The sequence below is a fragment of the Falco punctatus genome (assembly GCF_963210335.1).
Source record: "Falco punctatus genome assembly, contig: scaffold_35, whole genome shotgun sequence".
In the NCBI taxonomy this organism is placed as follows: Eukaryota; Metazoa; Chordata; class Aves; order Falconiformes; family Falconidae; genus Falco; species Falco punctatus.
Genome location: NW_027660155.1, coordinates 358,347 through 381,355, shown reverse-complemented (window position 1 = coordinate 381,355; position 23,009 = coordinate 358,347). Strand labels below are relative to the sequence as shown.

Sequence of the window (23,009 nt, the reverse complement as noted above, 5' to 3'; positions counted from 1 at the left end):
AAACATTAAACCAGTTTTCATACCATGACCTGCTCACCTCACGATCTTTCTTACGTTGATCTAACCTTTTCCGGAGTTCAGACATGGTGTCCTGGACTACTCCCGTATGGTCAGCAAAAGAACAACATTCTTCATTAAGAGCTACACATAACCCTCCTTCCTTTAAAAACAATAGATCTAATCCTCTTCTATTTTGCAGCACTACTTCTGATAAAGACTTTACTGAAGTGGCTAAATTTTGGATAGATTGTTCTATTTTTGCTAAATCCTCATCTACAGCCATCTGCAAACTTTGTAATTCCTGACCTTTTACTAGGGAGGCTATGCCTGTACCTGCTCCAACTCCGCCCGCTATCAGCAGTGTAGCTAGGGTTACCACTGTAATTGGCTCTCGTTTTTGTCTATTCAGGACTCCTTCAAAGTGGCGTAACACCTCCTCAGAGGTGTGATAGATCAGATGAGGAACAATAATCACCTGTACACAAAACTGAGATTGATTAAACACGTTTAGGGATAGGCAAGGCGTTACTCCGATGTCTGAACAAACCCATTTAGCTCCTGGTGTTGGGATAGCCCATTTGTCATTTTGATTCTTATGTTTCTTTATGTTAACTTTAGTGATTGTTTGATTACACAAAGACTGATATTTTTCGGGCACTGTACCTATACATTTTCCTTGACCTGTTACTAATTGAATAGTAATTCCTTGCGTATGGTTCTTCTGGTCATCCCATGGACATTCTTGTGGGTTTGAACCACTAGACCATTGAATCCTATCTGGTATTCCGATTGCCTCAAAATATGGTGGTCTAACATTGTAACATAACCAGCATTCCTTAGTTAAATTTGGTTTGCTTTCATTAAGGGTACGATAAGAGGCTTGCATTAAATCCCATAAGGGGTCTTTGGATTCTGACACTCCTGAATCCCTAACTAAAGAGGACTCAGTCACTGTGTCATTAGTTGTTCTATCTGTTACTGATAGGGAATTTGGACGAGTGGTTGTAACACTTGTGGGGACAATCTTTTTCTTAGGAAAAGTGGGTGAATTCAATACTTTATTCGGCCCAACAGGGAGTGAATCATGTGGTATTTTAATTTTTCTTATGAGAAAATGCCCTCCCCAATCTTTAGGAATTCCTGCATAGACACGTATTCCCCATGTTCGTCCTACCAACCATTCGTCTTCTAGGGGATGCAATACTTGAAATTTGATGTGAGTACAGACTTTCTTGTTACGTGGAGCTACATAATCCACGTCACGCAGACCTGTAAGATCTACACCTGTTTGTTCAGGTACACATCCGTTAGGAGTCCAGGTTGCTTTTATATATTTATCAGGAGCCTTTACTGTCCAGCCCGAGGCTATTGTCTCACATCCCCAATAACCACAATAATAGTGTCCGGGATAATGACAGTAAGGCTGTCCAGAGGCCGGGCATAAATAAAATGGAGGTCCTTTTTCACAAGGTATTGGTACTAAATCACAAAGTTTCACTACGAATTCAGGTGGCCCTGGGTTGCTAAAAGTGGCTATTGTTTTCGTTCCTTCCCAAGATATTAGTTCCCACTTAAATGGTTCATGTGGGTTTCCCCCTTTTGCTTTGGTTATTATCAATAACAAAACTAACAGTATACCAGGAAAAAAGGTGTCTATCAATTTTGCCAATTTAAGTATATTTTTACCAGTCCTGGGGAAGTTCGGCCATTGTTGCTTTAGTGTCCCATTGTTCTGGTTCTTTTCTCCACAGTTTGTTCCTCCTCTGCCTTGCCCGTCGACTCGGTTGCTTCGAGCCACGGGGTGTATCATCTTCACGGCAGCAAGGGAATTCTTCAGGAGAACAGCTGCTTCGGGCTTTCTGCCTGTTTACATAGGCTTCCCACTTTGCAGCTTTTAACTAATGGGGCAAAGCAAAACACGGTTTGTACTTCCCTTCTGCATTTTATAGCCAAGATTTCAGCTATAAAGGGGAACTGGTTGGAGTGGTAACAATAATATTGAGGGTTTATTCCTTTAGCAAAAATTTCCCACCACTCTTGGGATTCCCGAATAATTTTTTTTTTTTTTTTTTTTTTTTAGACTCTAATTGTTTTAGTCTCCACTTAGTGAGAGCTCTTTGAATTTTTTCCAACACTGTGTGCAAACTCCTGCCGGAGAGTATCCGAATTCACAGTGTGTCCACCATTTACCCTGGCATACCTTACATTTAAAATAAGCAAATGGATAACAATTGCAGTTCAAATTATTACACCTAGTTCGTATATCCAAAATGCATATATCATGTGGCTCCATGAGCTTAGCAATTACACTTCTTACATTTCCATATATAATAGATAAAAAGCGAGATAACTATAGCAAATATAAACAACAATACACACTTTATACCAAAAGGTAATGCGTCAAAATAATCAAGTAAAATCTCTATCATAACTTTATCTTCTCAATGTTATCTTGGTGTCACCTGGTGTACTAATTACTTTCCAGTGGGGTCTCGTCACTGGGCCTTTAATGCGACTGGCATGAGTCCATCCACGCTCAGCAGTCCGGACAGCTGTTTCTGTTGTAAGTAAAACAAGATAAGGTCCCTCCCAATTGGGTTTTAGGGTTTCTTCTTTCCACGTTTTAACCAATACCCAGTCCCCAGGTTTAAGATTATGAATTTTTAAGTCCAACGGGGGTCGTTGCACAATCAGTCCGCGTTCCCAAAGCTTGTTACGATGTTCTGCTAATTGTAAAACATATTCATTAATCACACGATCACGAATTAAAATATTTGTTTGTGGGCTTTCAATTCTATAGGGCATTCCATACACCATTTCGAATGCTGATATTCCCACATCCGCTCGGGGTCTAGTTCTGAGAATTAATAGTGCCATGGGTAGGCACTTAATCCATGATAATTTGGTTTCTATCATTAATTTAGTTAGAATAGTTTTGATTTCCCCATTCATCCTTTCAACTTTTCCCGAACTTTGTGGATGCCATGGCGTATGGTATTCCCACTTAATACCCAAGCTTTCTGTTAGATCTTTAACAATTTTTGACACAAAGTGTTTTCCTCTGTCTGAGTCGATTACCTCAGGTACTCCATATCGAGGTATAATGTGTTCAAGTAACACTTTAGTAACTTGGTTAGCTGTTGTCCTGGAGGTAGAAAAAGCCTCAACATAATGGGTTAAATGATCTACCAGTACTAAGAGATATTTGTAACGCCCTACCCTAGGTAATTCAGTAAAATCCACCTGCATGTGTGAAAAGGGTCTGTATGCTGGGGAACGTCCTCCAAGAGGTTTTTGCCTCATGTTGTTTCGGTTTACTTTTTGACAGGTCTCACAGGCTGCTGTAACTGCTTTTGCTACATTATATACACCTATACAGGCAAACAGTTGATTAAAATGATCAACTAACGCCTGGGTTCCCCAGTGTGTTTTACTGTGTATTTTTGAAAATATTTCGAGTGCTATACCCTTTGGTAAAACTTCTCTCCCATCTGGCAATATATACTTACCATCCTGTTCCTTAGCTCCCATTTGTTCTAGTTTTTCCTTTTCTGCAGACTCAAACCTCAAATTTTTACTAACAGGTATTTGTTGTATAGTTAAAATCGTACTATAATTGCCTGCCACTCGTTTTGCTTCTGTATCAGCTGCATTATTTCCCCTAACTTGGTAACTTGTACCTCGCTGGTGTCCCTTTATATGTACAACTGCTATTTTATTTGGCATTTTTAATGCCGCAGAACTCGCCGAATTAATTCTGGGTGTATCAGTTCTTTTCCCTGTGAGTTAACGAATCCTCTTTCCTCCCATATTTTCCCAAAAGTGTGTACTACTCCGTACGCATAGCGTGAGTCTGTATATATAGTTCCATCCTTTCCCTTCAGTGACTCTAATGCTTTCCACAATGCATACAGCTCACAGGCTTGAGCCGACCAGCTGGCACTTAGGGGGCCCGATTCTATTGTCTTAAATTCTCCTTTCTCTGATTTAATGATGGCATATCCAGACAATCGTTTACCTTCCACTATTCGTGATGACCCATCTATAAATAGTACTTCTCCACATTGTAGTTCTTCTTCTTCTAAGTCTGGTCTAATGCGTGTCTGTTGTTCAATTGTTTGAAGACAATTATGTACTAACTCAGTACTTTCCCCTGGGTATAAAAATTCTGCAGGGTTAACCGCTTTGATAGTCCTTAGGGATAGTTTTGGAGATTCTATGAGTATTCCCTCATACTTTAGCAGTCGGCTATCTGTAAGCCATTTTTCTGCTTTTTGTTGAAGCACCCCCCTTATATTATGAGGTGCATATAGGACAACTTCTCCATTAAAGGTAATACGATTCGTTTCTTCAAGTAATAAGGCAGCAGCAACAATAATTTGTAAACAACTCGGCCAACCCCTGCTCACAGGGTCTAACAGCTTTGATAAGTATGCCACCGGTTTCTTTTGTCCTGCCCATTTCTGAGTTAATACTCCGAATGCCGTTCCTTCATGTATGTTAACGAATAAATGGAATGGCCGCTTTAAATCTGGGAGGCTTAAAACCGGTGCTTGACTTAGCTCCCTTTTGAGACTGGCAAACTGCTCTTTATCCTGAGGGGTCCACTTGGGTATTTTGTCTTTAGACAGTTGTTCATATAAGAATTTAACTTTAAAGCTGTAGTTTTCTATCCATTGCCTACAATACCCAAATAGCCCTAATGCCTGCCGAATTTGCCTCTTAGTGACAGGCATAGGTAATTCCAGAATTCCTTTAATGCGCTCTGGATCTAATATCTTCTTGCCGTTAAACAAATAATGCCCCAAATATTTCACTTTTTCCTCCACAAATTGTAACTTTTCTTGCGATACCCGTAGGCCCTTTTGTGCAAGAAAATTTAGGAGTCGAATGCTTTCTTTTCTTACATCCTCCTTATTATTTCCTGCTATAAGCAGATCATCTACATACTGTAACAGCACGTTTCCCGTTTGTACCTGGTATTCTTTTAAGAGCTCTTCCAGGGCCTGTCCAAACAGATTAGGGGACTCAGTGAACCCTTGGGGGAGCACGGTCCACCTTAATTGCTGTCTACGGCCTGTCTCTATGTCTTCCCATTCAAAGGCAAAATAATCACGGCATTCTTCTGCCAGTGGACAGGCCCAAAAGGCATCCTTTAAATCAGCCACACTATACCAGGATTTATGGGGTCCTAGCTTACTTCGTAGGGTGTATGGATTTGCTACTACAGGGAACCGGGTGATAGTTCTTTTGTTTATTTCCCTTAAATCATGTACGAGCCGATAGTTCCCATTTGGTTTCTTTACAGGCAGAATGGGAGTGTTAAAGGGTGACATACAAGGCTCTAAGATTCCGTGTGCTAACAATCGATCAATTTCTGGTTTTAATCCCCTCCGTCCTTCTAGGGATATGGGATATTGCTTTACCCTCACAGGTATGTGGGGTTCGGAAATTTGGATTTTAATCGGTGGGATTTCCAGTCTACTAATTGTGTCCGGAGAGTACCAGACATCAGGGTTAATTTGTTTTTGATCATCCACTGTCAAAGGATAAGCAGATACTGTTAGCTCTTGATTTTTTACTTTAATTTCTAATTGCAATTCAACAATTAAATCTCGTCCTAACAGATTAAATTCTGCTTCAGGGACGAGCAAGAGTTCACCCATTCCAAATTTATTTTCAGTTTCGAATACCACATTTTTGATTTTGTTTACTTTAAAGGGTTCTCCTTTTGTCCCAATTACTTGTACTTTTTCAGGGGAAACTTTACATCCCTCAGGTATTTGCTTAATAGTTGATTTCTCAGCTCCAGTGTCTACTAAAAAGGTGAACTCTTGTTTATGGGGTCCTATTTTTAATTTTATCAAGGGCTCATGATGACTCCGGTCCCCTAAAATATAAAGCCCCTGACTCTCCTATTCCGTTTTCAATATTTCCTCATCCCTTATCCTTTCTCTGCAATTCTTTTTTATATGTCCCTTCTTTCCACAGTAGAAACAATATCTCTGTTCCTTTTTTACTATTACGTTCCCTTGTTTTGTTCCAGCGGATCTGTGTTCACCAGTTCGCCCTTTGTGATCCTCTCTGACTGCTGCTACTATCATTTTTATTTGTCGCTTGCTGCTCTCTTCTTCCCGCCTTACGTAGACTTTCTGAGCTTCCCTCAATAATTCATCCAACCCTCTATTCTGCCAGTCTTCTAACTTTTCAATCTTCTTTCTGATATCTTCCCATGATTTTGCCACAAACTGAGTTTTGAGGAGTGCTTGCCCTAAAGGGTCGTCTGGATTTACCCCAGAGTACAGCTGAAGGGCTTTCCTCAGTCGTTCCAGCCACTCAGTGGGGCTCTCATCTTTCTTTTGCATTTCATTAAATGCTTTATTGATATTTTGGCCATGGGGTACTGCTTCTCTAATCCCCTGAATTACTATAGTTCTCAGGTCCTGCATATGAGTTCTATGCGCCGGATCCTGGTTATCCCAATTAGGTTTTTGAAGTGGCCATTTAATATCTGCTTGGGGTCCCTGGGCATGCTGAGCATCCCACAGTCTCATTCCTGCTCGTCTAATCATATCTCTTTCCTCAGTAGTAAATAATTGACCAAGGATAGATTGCATCTCATCCCAAGTATAAAGATTTGGTCCCAAAAATTGATTTAATCTTTCTGCCACTCCGAGTGGGTCCTCAATTAAGTTTCCCATCTCGGTCCTTTTAAAATCTCGTAGGTCAGCCGAATTTAGAGGCACAGAAATATATCCGATCACAGGTTGAGGTCCCCCCATGGGCATTTCCCTTAGGGGGTACATCTGAGCTGCCCCTTTTTGACTTCCAGTTACGCGTCTAGGAAGAGGGGGAGAGACCCTTGTTCTGACTCTGGTGGGGGAATGGGCGCTCTGGGGACCTCTGCAGGAGCAGGAGGAGGAATGTAAGGAGGGGGGGTTAGAAGGGTTTCGTCTAACTCTCCCTTCTTTTTCTTTTGTTTAGTTTTTATTTCATTCAGCGGGTAAAGTCTAGCTCCCGGTCTTTCTAGCCACACCTCCGCATATTGACTCTCCTCCGGGTTAAGGGGTTTTTTATTATTAACCCAGAGGTTTAATTGCTGTCTTATCCAATCTTCTTCTGACCCATAGACTGGCCAAAAGACATTTTTAGAAATCTTCTTCCCTCCCCATATCTTAGTACAATATTCTATCACTTTCTGCTTATCTTTCCCTAGGGTTCCAGGGAAATATCTCCAATTGTCCAAGATATATGCCAGAGGGGTATTCTTAGGTACAGTGGGTACCCTTCCCATGGGAGTCGAAGGCTTGCTGCCCTTCGCCCCCATCTTCTGGAATATCCACAAACATACACTCACTCGCTCCCCTTGTTCCTGGCCCAGTCCCTCGCGGGAGATGGGAAACGCAGTACTTAAGAGTCCGCACTCGCTTGGTTCAGTATATCGAACCTCTCACTCGTTATATTCCAGGAAACCCAATCCCGCCCGAACGGCAAAACCCGCGAACAAATTCGCAATATACTTACGCGTCCTGCGTCTTCGTCCGGACTCCCGTGCACAGAATTTTTATGGGATTTTACCGGTTTCTCCTTTGCTCATTATTCTAGAATTTAGGTTCATCGGTAAGGTTGGAGTAAGCTGTTGGTCGCGGGGCCGCGAAATGCCGCGGGGCGCCCCCCCGGAGGACCAAAGCCCACTGTTCCTTATCCGAGTCACGGCACCAGAAATTGTTATAAATTGAGACCACAATTGATCATAATCCAATTAAAATTTTATTAATTATAGCAAGTAGAATATGAGCAAAGACAGCGCTGGACGGCAGGGGAGTCTGCGCTCCGCCAACTGCCGCCCTGAGCAGTTTAAACAGTCCTTTTTTATACTTTACTTTCGTGTTCATGAAGTAGTGGAGGTGTTAACCCCTTACTCATATATCTTTATATGGGGTCTTCTGTCTTGTTTCTGTCTGGCGGTTATCTTCTCTTTTACAAGCAGCATCCTGGATGTAGTGGAGGTGTTAACCCCTTACTCATATATCTTTATATGGGGTCGTCAGTCTTGTTTCTGTCTGGCGGTTATCTTCTCTTTTACAAGCAACATCTGGCGGTTATCTTATTTTTCACAAGAGGCATTCTGGATATCTGGCGCCTAGTCTTTACATTATGCTTAACATAAATCTTAATAAACAATATCTTAGTCCATAGTTTCTTACATAATGTATGCTGGTATGTTTTTCACTCTGAGGAATCACCCAGAGTGGCAAAAGAGTGTGGTATTAACCTAGCTCCACAAGATCCCTTAATATTAGCAATGGAAAAGGATCAGAGGGGAGGTTGTGGTTCCTTCTATGGAGCAACCAGAATGAAACACGTTGTAAGATAAAAAAACTTGTGCTAATGTATGTAAGATCTGAAGCCGGGGGGGGGTGTGTGGGGTGTGGAGAGTAAAAAAACCCTGTGAAAGTGTTAAAGTATTGGGGTGAGTTTGTACAAAGCCCCGTATCCCCTCGAAGGTGCGGCTGAGTCACGCTGGACGCATGGCAGGGTGTTTGCTGTTTGCCTGCGAAGGCTGATATGTAATAACACAGACTTAAAGCAACAAGTAGCAGATGTGCATTCAGGGTAAGAAAGAGTTAAAACAGAAGTGCTGCTGCAGAGGCAGGCTTGTGTAACCTGCAGAGCAGGAAGAGCATCCCCTGCCCCGAACCCTTCTGCTGGTGGGGAGGAGGGGGTTGCTGTTGCTGACGATTGAGCAGAAGGACCTGACAATGTCACCCCGATTGCTGCAGCATTTGCAGCACAACAGGACCGGTAACGGCCCCTCTAGGGCAGGCAGCGGGTCTGAGGAGAGTAAAGGTGAATCTCTGATGGGGAAATTTAGATGTTTGAAAGTCAGTTGTGAATAGGACTGGATAAAGGTTCGAGTTGATTTTTACTAAGGTAATCGTGATGTAGAAAAGTTGGTGAATACAAAACCAACTTATTTGGTGTTAAACTACAGTGAAAAGAATTTGTTACAGTTGTGGGAGCTGCTGGCCGCCAGGAAAATATCCTGAAACCTTTAAAGTACAAACTAAGAAAACAAATAAGAATGCCAAATTCACCAAAATCTTTGTTGAGAAGAGATTTATTAGAACATCTAGACGTTTAAAGAAGGGGAAATGAATCCAAAAGTTAAAATGATCAATTAACTAAAATGTTGAGCTTATCTTTAATTCAACAGAAAAGTGGAAGAGAAGACCTCCCTGAAGTAAAAGAAATCTTTAACCAAGTATATCTGAAAGTAAATTCCAAGTAAAGGGAAAAATGCTTTCCCTGTTACAGTAAAAATGATAAACAGGAGGCCTGCCTAGTTCAGGTAAAACAATATCCCTTGGTCAGCAAGGCTGTGGGGAATACTGCATAAAAAAAACTAAAATAAAATACACTCTGTAGTAGTTCTACTAATGTAAATCTGTGTTTTACCATGACTGTGACTTGTTATGGGATGTGCAAATGAAGCTTTGCATTGACAACAAAGTACAAAGAATAAGGCTGGTCAAGTGCCTCCTACCACAATCAAGGGCAAGACTGGGTTGGCCTCTGTGTTTGCCACCAAGAAGGATCTTGAGCTCTGCTGCTGGCTGCAACCCAGTAGGCGTTGAGCGGTGGGGACATATGCCATGCCAGACCTTGATGTGAGGAATGGCCCCCTCTGTTATAAGAGGGTCGTCCAGGAAGGAAGAACATAAGATGGCCCATTAAGGCACTGATTTGGAAATTGGAAACCGCCTGGCCGACCATGAAGCCATACAAGTAGCAGAGGAGGTAGGAAAAGAGGAATTATCCTTAATACCAGGCGGTAAAATCCAAACTGTAAGTACAGATCAGGAGCCAAATTATTCTAACTTATTTGAGGGATGGTCGTATAGTGGTACCATCCAATTTAATATGGACCACAGCCGTAATAGAACATAATAAGATGCATTGGGGAGCTGATAATTTATATCAAAGTCTAAATCAGAAATTGATAGGGCAGAAATTGTTTACTGTAATAAAATAGGTGACTCAGCAATGTGAAATGTGTTTGAAAATTAGCCAGGGCAACAGTGGCAAGTTGATTTTTCCAGACTCCCAAGAATTGAGGGGGTACCAATATTTATTAAATGAATGGACACCCCAACGTATCATACAGTATTATAAACCTGCAACTTGGAATCCTAATGAACTTATTAACGGCGCTCGAGAACCTATCTACAATCTGAATCATATCATTCGTCTACAGGCTGTCTTGGAAATTATTATTAATCAAACAGCTAAAGCTTTTGATGTTAAATGCAATTTATCAACACAGGATGGTTCTGGACTACCTGCTAGCCAAAGAAAGAGGTGTTTGTGGTAAAGTAAATGTCTCCAATTGTTGTTTGAAAACCGATGACAATGGTGAGGTAGTTAAACAAATCACATCAGAGACAGGGAAGTTAGCCCATGTTCCCGTCTGAACTTGGAAAGACGAATATTGACTTGTTTTCCTGGCTTCTCGGGAGCCCCTGGGTAAAACGAATCCTATTTTATTTGTTATGTGGATTAGCCACCTTATTGTTTTTGCCATGTGTTGTTCCATGTTTATAAGATTAATTCAACACGTTATAACTAACATGCAATTTGCTATTATGGTTTCACCCGATGGCGTTAAACAAATGCGAGTAGTATGACAAAATGTACACACAAAATAACATTTTAATAGCCAACAAGAATTTGGAAACAATTAACTCTTAACAATTCAGATAATAATGTAAGCTGAGTAAAAAAAAAAATAGAATAGCAATAAAAACAAGCGCCAGGAACGCAAAGACGACGATATGGAAACGCCTTTTATACTTTTTCACCTCCGCCATAAGTTCTTGACGTGAGACAACAGAAAAACGCACCCTCTGCCTAAACAGCAACAGGGAAAAAAAAAAAAAAAAAAGATATATATATAAAATTTTGATCTTCTTTCTAATGAACCATATAGGTTAAACGTTTTGAGAACACTCACCTTACAGAATGTTCAGAGGGCGAAATGTCCACTCTAGACCTTTCTTCTCTGGCAGGTGACGTGGTGGTCTGGTGGTGAAAAAAACCTTACATTGAAAACTGGGACCTGTCATTTGGCCATAGTGCCATGAATGTTACCATTAACAGACTTACCGGAGTGGTAAGCTCGGGAAAGGGGTTTGGGACTTCATCTGGGCACGCAGTAGCCATTGTTGATCACGCGAATGGTCCGTGTATACCTTTGAACATGCGCATGCGCGATTTTAAAGCCCCACAGAATGTGCTGGAAAAATCTGGAAAGACCGCGCATGCGAAATCCCTATAGTCTAGCCATGATAGTGACGCATTAAAAAAAAAAAAAAAAAAAAAAAAAAAAGAACGTGTTAAGAAAAAGTTTTATTTTTAAGTTTTGGTTTTGTATGTTATTATTATATGTATTACCCAACTACGCCTATTGTAATTGTGACGTATTACCTTGTGAGTGTTATGATAAATGTTGGGATTGTGGAAAAAGGTTTATTTGCAGTGCCGAGAATGAAAGTAGCGTCTAATAAACAATAATAGGATAAAAAAGAAAAAGGGGGGATTGTAAGAAACTATGGACTAGGATATTGTTTATTAAGATTTATGTTAAGCATAATGTAAAGACTAGGCGCCAGATATCCAGGATGCCTCTTGTGAAAAATAAGATAACCGCCAGATGTCCAGGATGCTGCTTGTAAAAGAGAAGATAACCGCCAGACAGAAACAAGACAGACGACCCCATATAAAGATATAGGAGTAAGGGGTTAACACCTCCACTACATGCTGCTTGTAAAAGAGAAGATAACCGCCAGACAGAAACAAGACAGACAACCCCATATAAAGATATATGAGTAAGGGGTTAACACCTCCACTACTTCATAAACACGAAAGTAAAAAGTATAAAAAAGGACTGTTTAAACTGCTCAGGGCGGCAGTTGGCGGAGCGCAGACTCCCCTGCCGTCCAGCGCTGTCTTTGCTCATATTCTGCTTGCTATAATTAATAAAATTTTAATTGGATTATGATCAATTGTGGTCTCAATTTATAACACTGTTTACACTTTGAATGTCGATCATTGTCTTTCTGTAGATGCTATATGTAGTAGGAGGCTATGATGGGAACGTGTCGCAGCGGTTTTTCTCTTATCCGGAATAACAGCAGGGAAAGCATTAAAGAGTTAAATCACCTTGTTTGGTAGGCAGTTAAGCATGTGAGTCAAAATTGCCACTGCTTTTTGTTGTTGGTTCAAGGACATGGCTGTGAGGATTTTGATGGTATGTGCTGCGTGGATTTTAGGCGCCCTATTGCAGCAACATGTTATCAAAATCTGAGAAGATGTCAGCCTTTTTTGGCATCCATTCACTCAACTGGCAGTATTGTTTGTTTGCTATTACCTTGGTTGCTGTCATGTTTGCAAGGGCCCTGCAGAACATGGCAAACCTGGTCCTAGCTGTTCAAAAACAAAAAGGGGCAATTGTCAAATTGTACAGAACAGAGACAGCGGGTTATTTTGACATTGATAATATGTCTTAGTTGCTTTTTTATTTGTTCTATTACTTATACCTTGTTTTTACTCATTCGGTTTCAAAGGTTCTTTTTATGCAACAGGAAGGGGGAGATGCAGGAGCGGTCTGGAAACTAGGACCATGCGTGGCAATCCGTTTGCTGAGGGGAATGTGCTCGAGCTTGTCTAGACAACAATTAACATGATGAGGCATGTTTGCAGAGCACAGGGGAGTGGGAGATGGATGGCGCCAAGGAAAGATAACACCTTGCTGTTAATTGCTGGCAGCTAACCACCAATCAGGGATTGCCTAGTATGCAATGCTTAGCTTCAAAACCAATTAGTTTAAAACGCGCAGCTTCTGAAAGTCTATAAAACCTCGTGCTTCTGTACAATAAATTGACATTTGCTTGCATCAAGCTGCGTCCCGTCTCTTCATTCGCCGCAGTTACAGCTTATGCTGTTCTTGAGAAGAGAAGGGAAATGGGATGAAGTGTCATATGCAGATATGTTTTTCACGCTGCGAAACCATCCAGAGTGGCAAAGGGACTGTGGGATAACACCCCCACAGGACCCTATGGTACTCGCATTGGAGAGAGAAAATAAAGGGGGTAGAAGTAAACTAAAAAGATGCTGTTCTTCCTGCAGCATTAAGCAGAGGTGTACAAAGGCAGACAAAGTCCACCAAGCCCCAGAACAAGACTTAAATGACTTGTTTAAACCTCCCCCCCGGGCACGGGACCAGGATGCGGACTCGGAAGGAGCTTCAAATCCTCCTGATAGCCCTGTATCTTCCCACACTCGGCAGAAGTCTGCCCTGACTATTTTACAAGCACCCCTCCGAGAGGCGGTGGGGCCAGATGGTGGAACAATGCTAATTAAAGTGCCTTTCTCCACTGCTGATTTGGGAGAGTGGAGAAAGATTGCAAAGGATTATAGAAGTGACCTGATAAGTGTAGCCAGGCATTTCCAATTTATCGTAAAACAACACAATCCCGATTGGAATGATATACAATTAGTATTGGAATATTTGACTGAAACTGAAAAACAGCTAGTTTTGAAAACAGCAGGAAATTTGGCCGAAGATCATTATAAAATTACAGGAGGGGATGTTAAGGAACATTTCCCCCTCCAAGACCCAAAGTGGGATGCTAATAGATCGGCACATATGCAAAGATTACAGGAATATCAGGAATGGATTTCGAAGGGAATGGAGAGAGCAATTCCCAAAACTATAAACTGGTCAGCTTTATATGGAGTTAAGCAAACTCCTTCTGAGTCCCCGTCTGAGTTCCTGGATCGGCTGAGGGATGTGATGCGCCGTAACACGCCGCTGCACCCTGGGTCTGAGGTAGGGATCCAGCAATTAGTTTCTTTATTCCTGGGTCAATCTGCAGGGGACATAAGGCGAAAACTTCAAAAGCTGCGTTCTACAGAAGGTAGAAATTTGGAAATACTGTTTGTTATAAATTGAGACCACAATTGATCATAATCCAATTAAAATTTTATTAATTATAGCAAGCAGAATATGAGCAAAGACAGCGCTGGACGGCAGGGGAGTCTGCGCTCCGCCAACTGCCGCCCTGAGCAGTTTAAACAGTCCTTTTTTATACTTTTTACTTTCGTGTTTATGAAGTAGTGGAGGTGTTAACCCCTTACTCATATATCTTTATATGGGGTTGTCTGTCTTGTTTCTGTCTGGCGGTTATCTTCTCTTTTACAAGCAGCATCCTGGATGTAGTGGAGGTGTTAACCCCTTACTCCTATATCTTTATATGGGGTTGTCTGTCTTGTTTCTGTCTGGCGGTTATCTTCTCTTTTACAAGCAGCATCCTGGACATCTGGCGGTTATCTTATTTTTCACAAGAGGCATCCTGGATATCTGGCGCCTAGTCTTTACATTATGCTTAACATAAATCTTAATAAACAATATCCTAGTCCATAGTTTCTTACAATCCCCCCTTTTTCTTTTTTATCCTATTATTGTTTATTAGACGCTACTTTCATTCTCGGCACTGCAAATAAACCTTTTTCCACAATCCCAACATTTATCATAACACTTACAAGGTAATACGTCACAATTACAATAGGCGTAGTTGGGTAATACATATAATAATAACATACAAAACCAAAACTTAAAAATAACACTTTTTCTTAACACGTTCTTTTTTTTTTTTTTTTTTTTTTTTTTAATGCGTCACTATCATGGCTAGACTATAGGGATTTCGCATGCGCGGTCTTTCCAGATTTTTCCAGCACATTCTGTGGGGCTTTAAAATCGCGCATGCGCATGTTCAAAGGTATACACGGACCATTCGCGTGATCAACAATGGCTACTGCGTGCCCAGATGAAGTCCCAAACCCCTTTCCCGAGCTTACCACTCCGGTAAGTCTGTTAATGGTAACATTCATGGCACTATGGCCAAATGACAGGTCCCAGTTTTCAATGTAAGGTTTTTTTCACCACCAGACCACCACGTCACCTGCCAGAGAAGAAAGGTCTAGAGTGGACATTTCGCCCTCTGAACATTCTGTAAGGTGAGTGTTCTCAAAACGTTTAACCTATATGGTTCATTAGAAAGAAGATCAAAATTTTATATATATATCTTTTTTTTTTTTTTTTTTCCCTGTTGCTGTTTAGGCAGAGGGTGCGTTTTTCTGTTGTCTCACGTCAAGAACTTATGGCGGAGGTGAAAAAGTATAAAAGGCGTTTCCATATCGTCGTCTTTGCGTTCCTGGCGCTTGTTTTTATTGCTATTCTATTTTTTTTTTTACTCAGCTTACATTATTATCTGAATTGTTAAGAGTTAATTGTTTCCAAATTCTTGTTGGCTATTAAAATGTTATTTTGTGTGTACATTTTGTCATACTACTCGCATTTGTTTAACGCCATCGGGTGAAACCATAATAGCAAATTGCATGTTAGTTATAACGTGTTGAATTAATCTTATAAACATGGAACAACACATGGCAAAAACAATAAGGTGGCTAATCCACATAACAAATAAAATAGGATTCGTTTTACCCAGGGGCTCCCGAGAAGCCAGGAAAACAAGTCAATATTCGTCTTTCCAAGTTCAGACGGGAACATGGGCTAACTTCCCTGTCTCTGATGTGATTTGTTTAACTACCTCACCATTGTCATCGGTTTTCAAACAACAATTGGAGACATTTACTTTACCACAAACACCTCTTTCTTTGGCTAGCAGGTAGTCCAGAACCATCCTGTGTTGATAAATTGCATTTAACATCAAAAGCTTTAGCTGTTTGATTAATAATAATTTCCAAGACAGCCTGTAGACGAATGATATGATTCAGATTGTAGATAGGTTCTCGAGCGCCGTTAATAAGTTCATTAGGATTCCAAGTTGCAGGTTTATAATACTGTATGATACGTTGGGGTGTCCATTCATTTAATAAATATTGGTACCCCCTCAATTCTTGGGAGTCTGGAAAAATCAACTTGCCACTGTTGCCCTGGCTAATTTTCAAACACATTTCACATTGCTGAGTCACCTATTTTATTACAGTAAACAATTTCTGCCCTATCAATTTCTGATTTAGACTTTGATATAAATTATCAGCTCCCCAATGCATCTTATTATGTTCTATTACGGCTGTGGTCCATATTAAATTGGATGGTACCACTATACGACCATCCCTCAAATAAGTTAGAATAATTTGGCTCCTGATCTGTACTTACAGTTTGGATTTTACCGCCTGGTATTAAGGATAATTCCTCTTTTCCTACCTCCTCTGCTACTTGTATGGCTTCATGGTCGGCCAGGCGGTTTCCAATTTCCAAATCAGTGCCTTAATGGGCCATCTTATGTTCTTCCTTCCTGGACGACCCTCTTATAACAGAGGGGGCCCTTCCTCACATCAAGGTCTGGCATGGCATATGTCCCCACCGCTCAACGCCTACTGGGTTGCAGCCAGCAGCAGAGCTCAAGATCCTTCTTGGTGGCAAACACAGAGGCCAACCCAGTCTTGCCCTTGATTGTGGTAGGAGGCACTTGACCAGCCTTATTCTTTGTACTTTGTTGTCAATGCAAAGCTTCATTTGCACATCCCATAACAAGTCACAGTCATGGTAAAACACAGATTTACATTAGTAGAACTACTACAGAGTGTATTTTATTTTAGTTTTTTTTATGCAGTATTCCCCACAGCCTTGCTGACCAAGGGATATTGTTTTACCTGAACTAGGCAGGCCTCCTGTTTATCATTTTTACTGTAACAGGGAAAGCATTTTTCCCTTTACTTGGAATTTACTTTCAGATATACTTGGTTAAAGATTTCTTTTACTTCAGGGAGGTCTTCTCTTCCACTTTTCTGTTGAATTAAAGATAAGCTCAACATTTTAGTTAATTGATCATTTTAACTTTTGGTTTCATTTCCCCTTCTTTAAACGTCTAGATGTTCTAATAAATCTCTTCTCAACAAAGATTTTGGTGAATTTGGCATTCTTATTTGTTTTCTTAGTTTGTACTTTAAAGGTTTCAGGATATTTTCCTGGCGGCCAGCAGCTCCCACAACTGTAACAAATTCTTTTCACTGTAGTTTAACACCAAATAAGTTGGTTTTGTATTCACCAACTTTTCTACATCACGATTACCTTAGTAAAAATCAACTCGAACCTTTATCCAGTCCTATTCACAACTGACTTTCAAACATCTAAATTTCCCCATCAGAGATTCACCTTTACTCTCCTCAGACCCGCTGCCTGCCCTAGAGGGGCCGTTACCGGTCCTGTTGTGCTGCAAATGCTGCAGCAATCGGGGTGACATTGTCAGGTCCTTCTGCTCAATCGTCAGCAACAGCAACCCCCTCCTCCCCACCAGCAGAAGGGTTCGGGGCAGGGGATGCTCTTCCTGCTCTGCAGGTTACACAAGCCTGCCTCTGCAGCAGCACTTCTGTTTTAACTCTTTCTTACCCTGAATGCACATCTGCTACTTGTTGCTTTAAGTCTGTGTTATTACATATCAGCCTTCGCAGGCAAACAGCAAACACCCTGCCATGCGTCCAGCGTGACTCAGCCGCACCTTCGAGGGGATACGGGGCTTTGTACAAACTCACCCCAATACTTTAACACTTTCACAGGGTTTTTTTACTCTCCACACCCCACACACCCCCCCCCGGCTTCAGATCTTACATACATTAGCACAAGTTTTTTTATCTTACAACGTGTTTCATTCTGGTTGCTCCATAGAAGGAACCACAACCTCCCCTCTGATCCTTTTCCATTGCTAATATTAAGGGATCTTGTGGAGCTAGGTTAATACCACACTCTTTTGCCACTCTGGGTGATTCCTCAGAGTGAAAAACATACCAGCATACATTATGTAAGAAACTATGGACTAAGATATTGTTTATTAAGATTTATGTTAAGCATAATGTAAAGACTAGGCGCCAGATATCCAGAATGCCTCTTGTGAAAAATAAGATAACCGCCAGATGTTGCTTGTAAAAGAGAAGATAACCGCCAGACAGAAACAAGACTGACGACCCCATATAAAGATATATGAGTAAGGGGTTAACACCTCCACTACATCCAGGATGCTGCTTGTAAAAGAGAAGATAACCGCCAGACAGAAACAAGACAGAAGACCCCATATAAAGATATATGAGTAAGGGGTTAACACCTCCACTACTTCATGAACACGAAAGTAAAGTATAAAAAAGGACTGTTTAAACTGCTCAGGGCGGCAGTTGGCGGAGCGCAGACTCCCCTGCCGTCCAGCGCTGTCTTTGCTCATATTCTACTTGCTATAATTAATAAAATTTTAATTGGATTATGATCAATTGTGGTCTCAATTTATAACAATTTCTGGTGCCGTGACTCGGATAAGGAACAGTGGGCTTTGGTCCTCCGGGGAGGCGCCCCGCGGCATTTCGCGGCCCCGCGACCAACAGCTTACTCCAACCTTACCGACGAACCTAAATTCTAGAATAATGAGCAAAGGAGAAACCGGTAAAATCCCATAAAAATTCTGTGCACGGGAGTCCGGACGAAGACGCAGGACGCGTAAGTATATTGCGAATTTGTTCGCGGGTTTTGCCGTTCGGGCGGGATTGGGTTTCCTGGAATATAACGAGTGAGAGGTTCGATATACTGAACCAAGCGAGTGTGGACTCTTAAGTACTGCGTTTCCCATCTCCCGCGAGGGACTGGGCCAGGAACAAGGGGAGCGAGTGAGTGTGTGTTTGTGGATATTCCAGAAGATGGGGGCGAAGGGCAGCAAGCCTTCGACTCCCATGGGAAGGGTACCCACTGTACCTAAGAATACCCCTCTGGCATATATCTTGGACAATTGGAGATATTTCCCTGGAACCCTAGGGAAAGATAAGCAGAAAGTGATAGAATATTGTACTAAGATATGGGGAGGGAAGAAGATTTCTAAAAATGTCTTTTGGCCAGTCTATGGGTCAGAAGAAGATTGGATAAGACAGCAATTAAACCTCTGGGTTAATAATAAAAAACCCCTTAACCCGGAGGAGAGTCAATATGCGGAGGTGTGGCTAGAAAGACCGGGAGCTAGACTTTACCCGCTGAATGAAATAAAAACTAAACAAAAGAAAAAGAAGGGAGAGTTAGACGAAACCCTTCTAACCCCCCCTCCTTACATTCCTCCTCCTGCTCCTGCAGAGGTCCCCAGAGCGCCCATTCCCCCACCAGAGTCAGAACAAGGGTCTCTCCCCCTCTTCCTAGACGCGTAACTGGAAGTCAAAAAGGGGCAGCTCAGATGTACCCCCTAAGGGAAATGCCCATGGGGGGACCTCAACCTGTGATCGGATATATTTCTGTGCCTCTAAATTCGGCTGACCTACGAGATTTTAAAAGGACCGAGATGGGAAACTTAATTGAGGACCCACTCGGAGTGGCAGAAAGATTAAATCAATTTTTGGGACCAAATCTTTATACTTGGGATGAGATGCAATCTATCCTTGGTCAATTATTTACTACTGAGGAAAGAGATATGATTAGACGAGCAGGAATGAGACTGTGGGATGCTCAGCATGCCCAGGGACCCCAAGCAGATATTAAATGGCCACTTCAAAAACCTAATTGGGATAACCAGGATCCGGCGCATAGAACTCATATGCAGGACCTGAGAACTATAGTAATTCAGGGGATTAGAGAAGCAGTACCCCATGGCCAAAATATCAATAAAGCATTTAATGAAATGCAAAAGAAAGATGAGAGCCCCACTGAGTGGCTGGAACGACTGAGGAAAGCCCTTCAGCTGTACTCTGGGGTAAATCCAGACGACCCTTTAGGGCAAGCACTCCTCAAAACTCAGTTTGTGGCAAAATCATGGGAAGATATCAGAAAGAAGATTGAAAAGTTAGAAGACTGGCAGAATAGAGGGTTGGATGAATTATTGAGGGAAGCTCAGAAAGTCTACGTAAGGCGGGAAGAAGAGAGCAGCAAGCGACAAATAAAAATGATAGTAGCAGCAGTCAGAGAGGATCACAAAGGGCGAACTGGTGAACACAGATCTGCTGGAACGAAACAAGGGAACGTAATAGTAAAAAAGGAACAGAGATATTGTTTCTACTGTGGAAAGAAGGGACATATAAAAAAGAATTGCAGAGAAAGGATCAGGGATGAGGAAATATTGAAAACGGAATAGGAGAGTCAGGGGCTTTATATTTTAGGGGACCGGAGTCATCATGAGCCCTTGATAAAATTAAAAATAGGACCCCATAAACAAGAGTTCACCTTTTTAGTAGACACTGGAGCTGAGAAATCAACTATTAAGCAAATACCTGAGGGATGTAAAGTTTCCCCTGAAAAAGTACAAGTAATTGGGACAAAAGGAGAACCCTTTAAAGTAAACAAAATCAAAAATGTGGTATTCGAAACTGAAAATAAATTTGGAATGGGTGAACTCTTGCTCGTCCCTGAAGCAGAATTTAATCTGTTAGGACGAGATTTAATTGTTGAATTGCAATTAGAAATTAAAGTAAAAAATCAAGAGCTAACAGTATCTGCTTATCCTTTGACAGTGGATGATCAAAAACAAATTAACCCTGATGTCTGGTACTCTCCGGACACAATTAGTAGACTGGAAATCCCACCGATTAAAATCCAAATTTCCGAACCCCACATACCTGTGAGGGTAAAGCAATATCCCATATCCCTAGAAGGACGGAGGGGATTAAAACCAGAAATTGATCGATTGTTAGCACACGGAATCTTAGAGCCTTGTATGTCACCCTTTAACACTCCCATTCTGCCTGTAAAGAAACCAAATGGGAACTATCGGCTCGTACATGATTTAAGGGAAATAAACAAAAGAACTATCACCCGGTTCCCTGTAGTAGCAAATCCATACACCCTACGAAGTAAGCTAGGACCCCATAAATCCTGGTATAGTGTGGCTGATTTAAAGGATGCCTTTTGGGCCTGTCCACTGGCAGAAGAATGCCGTGATTATTTTGCCTTTGAATGGGAAGACATAGAGACAGGCCGTAGACAGCAATTAAGGTGGACCGTGCTCCCCCAAGGGTTCACTGAGTCCCCTAATCTGTTTGGACAGGCCCTGGAAGAGCTCTTAAAAGAATACCAGGTACAAACGGGAAACGTGCTGTTACAGTATGTAGATGATCTGCTTATAGCAGGAAATAATAAGGAGGATGTAAGAAAAGAAAGCATTCGACTCCTAAATTTTCTTGCACAAAAGGGCCTACGGGTATCGCAAGAAAAGTTACAATTTGTGGAGGAAAAAGTGAAATATTTGGGGCATTATTTGTTTAACGGCAAGAAGATATTAGATCCAGAGCGCATTAAAGGAATTCTGGAATTACCTATGCCTGTCACTAAGAGGCAAATTCGGCAGGCATTAGGGCTATTTGGGTATTGTAGGCAATGGATAGAAAACTACAGCTTTAAAGTTAAATTCTTATATGAACAACTGTCTAAAGACAAAATACCCAAGTGGACCCCTCAGGATAAAGAGCAGTTTGCCAGTCTCAAAAGGGAGCTAAGTCAAGCACCGGTTTTAAGCCTCCCAGATTTAAAGCGGCCATTCCATTTATTCGTTAACATACATGAAGGAACGGCATTCGGAGTATTAACTCAGAAATGGGCAGGACAAAAGAAACCGGTGGCATACTTATCAAAGCTGTTAGACCCTGTGAGCAGGGGTTGGCCGAGTTGTTTACAAATTATTGTTGCTGCTGCCTTATTACTTGAAGAAACGAATCGTATTACCTTTAATGGAGAAGTTGTCCTATATGCACCTCATAATATAAGGGGGGTGCTTCAACAAAAAGCAGAAAAATGGCTTACAGATAGCCGACTGCTAAAGTATGAGGGAATACTCATAGAATCTCCAAAACTATCCCTAAGGACTATCAAAGCGGTTAACCCTGCAGAATTTTTATACCCAGGGGAAAGTACTGAGTTAGTACATAATTGTCTTCAAACAATTGAACAACAGACACTCATTAGACCAGACTTAGAAGAAGAAGAACTACAATGTGGAGAAGTACTATTTATAGATGGGTCATCACGAATAGTGGAAGGTAAACGATTGTCTGGATATGCCATCATTAAATCAGAGAAAGGAGAATTTAAGACAATAGAATCGGGCCCCCTAAGTGCCAGCTGGTCGGCTCAAGCCTGTGAGCTGTATGCATTGTGGAAAGCATTAGAGTCACTGAAGGGAAAGGATGGAACTATATATACAGACTCACGCTATGCGTACGGAGTAGTACACACTTTTGGGAAAATATGGGAGGAAAGAGGATTCGTTAACTCACAGGGAAAAGAACTGATACACCCAGAATTAATTCGGCGAGTTCTGCGGCATTAAAAATGCCAAATAAAATAGCAGTTGTACATATAAAGGGACACCAGCGAGGTACAAGTTACCAAGTTAGGGGAAATAATGCAGCTGATACAGAAGCAAAACGAGTGGCAGGCAATTATAGTACGATTTTAACTATACAACAAATACCTGTTAGTAAAAATTTGAGGTTTGAGTCTGCAGAAAAGGAAAAACTAGAACAAATGGGAGCTAAGGAACAGGATGGTAAGTATATATTGCCAGATGGGAGAGAAGTTTTACCAAAGGGTATAGCACTCGAAATATTTTCAAAAATACACAGTAAAACACACTGGGGAACCCAGGCGTTAGTTGATCATTTTAATCAACTGTTTGCCTGTATAGGTGTATATAATGTAGCAAAAGCAGTTACAGCAGCCTGTGAGACCTGTCAAAAAGTAAACCGAAACAACATGAGGCAAAAACCTCTTGGAGGACGTTCCCCAGCATACAGACCCTTTTCACACATGCAGGTGGATTTTACTGAATTACCTAGGGTAGGGCGTTACAAATATCTCTTAGTACTGGTAGATCATTTAACCCATTATGTTGAGGCTTTTTCTACCTCCAGGACAACAGCTAACCAAGTTACTAAAGTGTTACTTGAACACATTATACCTCGATATGGAGTAC

General features: G+C 41.4%; 1 protein-coding gene and 1 long non-coding RNA gene across 2 annotated transcripts; both read right to left on the bottom strand.

The window, feature by feature from the left end:
- Positions 1-230: 230 nt before the first annotated feature.
- On the bottom strand, positions 231-7,956 carry LOC308057766. The gene is made up of 2 exons (XR_013925445.1): positions 7,525-7,956; positions 231-1,898 (listed from the first exon to the last, which is right to left on the bottom strand). It is a non-coding gene; the product is annotated as an uncharacterized lncRNA (long non-coding RNA).
- Positions 2,363-5,189, bottom strand: LOC308057761 (protein NYNRIN-like). The gene is made up of 2 exons (XM_080411813.1): positions 3,510-5,189; positions 2,363-2,558 (listed from the first exon to the last, which is right to left on the bottom strand). Exon 1 carries the CDS (start codon positions 4,734-4,736, stop codon positions 3,729-3,731), a length of 1,008 nt encoding a protein of 335 aa, XP_080267939.1. The 5' UTR covers positions 4,737-5,189; the 3' UTR covers positions 2,363-2,558; positions 3,510-3,728.
- Positions 7,957-23,009: the final 15,053 nt, after the last annotated feature.

Excerpts from the sequence above, each read along its gene's own strand:
- LOC308057761 (XM_080411813.1), bottom strand. The coding sequence starts at position 4,736 with ATGCCTGTCACTAAGAGGCAAATTCGGCAGGCATTAGGGCTATTTGGG.